Below are 3,859 nucleotides of genomic sequence, written 5' to 3' on the forward strand. Positions count from 1 at the left end.
AGGTATAGGACTTGAATCTTTGATTCTCAACTGTTAGATTAGTGCTCATGTTATTACACCATGTTGTCTCTGTAATTTAAAAGGAGCTTTTAAAAGGCAACAGTATTTGGGTAATTTGAACCAAACAAGATTGGAGTTGACTTGCCATGCATGCAGTTTTGGATGCATGTCAAAACAGAAGATGGTACTGCAACATAGCACCTGTATTGAAGTGTGTATATGGGGGTGGCATGGCCCTCCAAGTCTCTCCGAGGCCATTTACAGATATGGAATTTTTCTGTGCAAGTCTCACCTGAGGTGGCTGAGCTTCCTCTTCGGGCTGGGCTGGAGTATGCAATGGCTGCTTCAAAGGCCGCTTTTGTGGTGGCTTTTTTGACTGAGTCTGGTTTGGTTTCTGGGTTTCTTGGGTCTGATCAGTCTTGTTATGACGTTTTTGTCCTGAGGGTTTCTGTGGGTGCCATGGTGGTGGCTGAGGCCACATGGGCATCTGGTACTGTGGAAATTGCTGAGGGAGACCGGTTCCAAAGAAGGGCCCCAGGTGTGCCAACTGAAAGGGTAGCAAATAATAGTGAAATCGTAATAGAGTTGAGGTTCAGTCTCTCTCCATCCTCTAATGTCATCGTCCGAAACTCAGTCAAAGAGCTTAAAAGTCCTATGGAACTTGACTTAACTATGGAAGCTTTGAGATCTTTAGTTAGATTTTCCTTACACACAGTCTTACAGAATTAACTTCAGTCTTCTAGAAAGCCAAACAACCAAAACAAACTAAAAGGCAGAACTAGGTGAGAAATCTCAGCTTAAGAATTTGACTGATGATTTTCTAACTCTGAAACTCTAACTCAGGTCGGAAGTATACAAGTCAGGTTACAGAAAATTTAATGTTGTATTCAGAACCCATGTGATTTGTTATAAGGCTGGATGAAGAAGAGAAAAAACAAAAATAGGATAAAGTAAGTGAGATTGTAAAGCAAAAAATAAAAAACAAGAAAAATAGGAAAAGAGAGGATAAAAATTCAGTCTGTGTAAACACATTTATATGGTGTCTGCGTTTCTTGGTTACAGGTGGATCCTCATTAAATCCATTTTTGTTATCAAAATCGCCACAATTACAAGGTTGGGCAGGGAAGCAAAAGTAGTTATAATCTAAACATGTTAATTTATAAATTTATGATAATTTATAAAAATGCTAATTTCTAAATTTATGATAATTTATGTATGGTCAGTCTTGCAACATCAGTTCTCATCAAAATATTTCCTCCCTGGTTTAACACCTGTCTCTATCCCCAGTCTTCATTAATTAGTTTCTTGCTATCTCTTGGATGATGTACCCATGCTTTGTGGATTGATGAAATTCAAAATTGCAAACAACTAAGTTGGTAAAAATTTCAAATCACAGGCAAAGTCACTAAAACTAAAAACAAGGGTATGAAAAAGTTGAGCCAATCAAAAGCTGAGGAAGAGGAAATTTACAATGATTATTTTAATCAAAGAACTTTAAAAGAGAATGACTTGAATAAAAAGGATTACAAAAAAATGGATGTAGTCCTTGATTTTCCCCTCAAAATGGCCCTCATGATCATTTCACGGAAATCAAAAGTGATGTGTAGTGTTATTGTGCTAACATAGAATTTTATCAGAAAAATTCTATGTCAGAAACCACCTGATACTTGATTTATTAGTTTGTTCTGATAATTAGCATACAGTGACAAGAATAACCTATATTTATTTAAAGAACATAAAACTTGCTTTGTAACTGTAGTGTTATCTTTCAAGATAATACAAGTAAAATTTACCCCCCACCAGTACTTACTCTGTTATTTTTATTGTCATTATTTGTGACATCTTATGTGATATTTTCACAGAACTATTTTTTCTTGACTATACATTTGAGACTCAGTCTCAAATAAATAACATTTCTAATTAGTAATTATTTGGATTTACATGAAAGAACAATAGTAATGAATAAGAAGAAAATTTGGTGTGAGAGGATGGGGCAATACTTTTTCCATCTTGAAACTTTTGTAATGATTACATTATACTTAAAACATTTGGATTGGTGTCTCTATTGGCTAAAGCAAACTTTATAATGGAGTTATCTAGATAAACAAGAAATCATCAGAAATAGCATAAAGAAAAACTTACATGTGGGAGGGTCATAAAGTTGAATTGATTATACCGCATCATCTGCAACCAAAGGAATCCATTAATATGATACAAAGTAAAACTTTTATTAAATCAGTGCACAAATCATAAAAAAATAAGTAAAATTTCTTTTTCAACCTGAGAACTTCCCAGTGTAAAAATTTCCGATTTTAATGCACAACAGTCATATTACCTTTTACTACTTATGCTTGAATTTTAAGTAAGTGTACAATTAAATTTTAAGAAGCTTCTCAGGCACTTTAACTTTTAAGTCAGAATTTTATTTTGAGAAGAATCAATAAAGAATCACAGAAAATAAAAATCTGGTCTACTCTAAAGTTTTTGAATGTTCTTTCTATCCTTTGAGAGTTCAGGATTTGAGAACATGAGAATTATGTGACAAGATGATTCATCTTTCTGATATGTATTGAATTTGATTAATGATCTGGGCTATGAGTCATGTAAAAGATATTTATATTTTTAAGCATCTACCTTCTAATAACCCTTGATACTATTGGTCACTTTTGCTAGCTAAAAAACTTAGCAAATAAGGTAACATCAACTAGATTTTAACACAAATCCACATTTACTTTGAAAAGGAACATTGAAGTACATAGGTAGGCTGATGGCTGGGGAAATTACTACTTTGCCTTGATTTGAGAGTTTAAGACTTCCAACTCTCCCTCTTTTTACCTCTTTCATAAGAAATATTATATATCAGACAATTTTCCAATGTTCTCCTTTTTAATAAACTTGTGAGATAGGACTCTGGATAACGTCTCCCCTGAGACTGAACATACATACCTCCTCACTTTTACTGCTAAATCCAGGCATTCGGGGCATGTGCATCTGGAAGTAAGAGAATGCCAGTGACAAATGCAGAACATCAGCTGAAATAAGTTCAACAATGTTCCTAAGCTATACAATGATAGAACACAAAGAGAAGAGCTAACATTTAAAAAATACTCACTGGCATAGCAACAGAATTACCAAGAAGCCCTAGAAAGACCAGGAGAATCTTCATTTTTCCTTTTGGTACCTAGAATAAAAAACTGATTTTTATTTTTGGTCTGTGAAATAAGTATGCTTAGGGCACTCTGCACTTACCTAGCTACTAGCCTACTTGTCTGTCAAGGAGAGTATGGAAATAGATAAGGTCCCTGCTGCCATTTTTATTTTATGTCAAGAAACTATTAGATAGTTATCACCTGGTACTTTTCAAGCTGCGAAAAGAGTCAGATTAAAAGGAAATATAAAAGTGTGTGTGTGAGAGAGAGAGAGAGAGAGAGAGACAGAGAGACAGCGAAACAGAGAGAGAGAGAGAGAGAGAGAGAGAGAAAGAGAGAGATTTCATAGCACCAGAGAGAGAGAGAGAGAGAGAAAGAGAGAGATTTCATAGCACCAGAGTGTGAAAATTAGAAATTAGGAGGTTATCCCCAAAATAGGAATATTAATGGGGTTGAGTTTCTAGTTACTAGTCGATTTGTAAAGGAATAGTGATGTCCAACTACATTCATTGTACCGAATAATCTTAGTTTCAAGGAGGGCACACTACAAAATCAAAACTTTGTGCTACTTTCTAAGACGTTGTAGATAATATTCTGTTACATAGAGACTAAGTAAACTGGAATATTCAGAATTATTTTTTTTCCTGGCTTCCTCTATTGTTCCTATTGTTATTATTATTATCATCATCATCACTTCCTTTAAAAATCAC

At 34.4% G+C, this 3,859-nt stretch overlaps 1 protein-coding gene across 1 annotated transcript in view; it reads right to left on the minus strand.

The window, feature by feature from the left end:
- The window catches only part of ENAM (enamelin), a 21,527-nt gene that overhangs the window by 16,344 nt on the left and 1,324 nt on the right, over window positions 1–3,859 (minus strand). The window contains exons 2-5 of the mRNA XM_011998158.1: window positions 3,113–3,181; window positions 2,947–2,991; window positions 2,143–2,184; window positions 293–547 (exon numbers count right to left, since the gene is read on the minus strand). Coding sequence (XP_011853548.1) covers window positions 293–547; window positions 2,143–2,184; window positions 2,947–2,991; window positions 3,113–3,181 — 411 coding nt within the window. The remainder of the gene's footprint in view (window positions 1–292; window positions 548–2,142; window positions 2,185–2,946; window positions 2,992–3,112; window positions 3,182–3,859) is intronic.

The sequence above is a fragment of the Mandrillus leucophaeus genome, unplaced genomic scaffold (genome assembly GCF_000951045.1).
Source record: "Mandrillus leucophaeus isolate KB7577 unplaced genomic scaffold, Mleu.le_1.0 Scaffold559, whole genome shotgun sequence".
Taxonomy (NCBI): Eukaryota; Metazoa; Chordata; class Mammalia; order Primates; family Cercopithecidae; genus Mandrillus; species Mandrillus leucophaeus.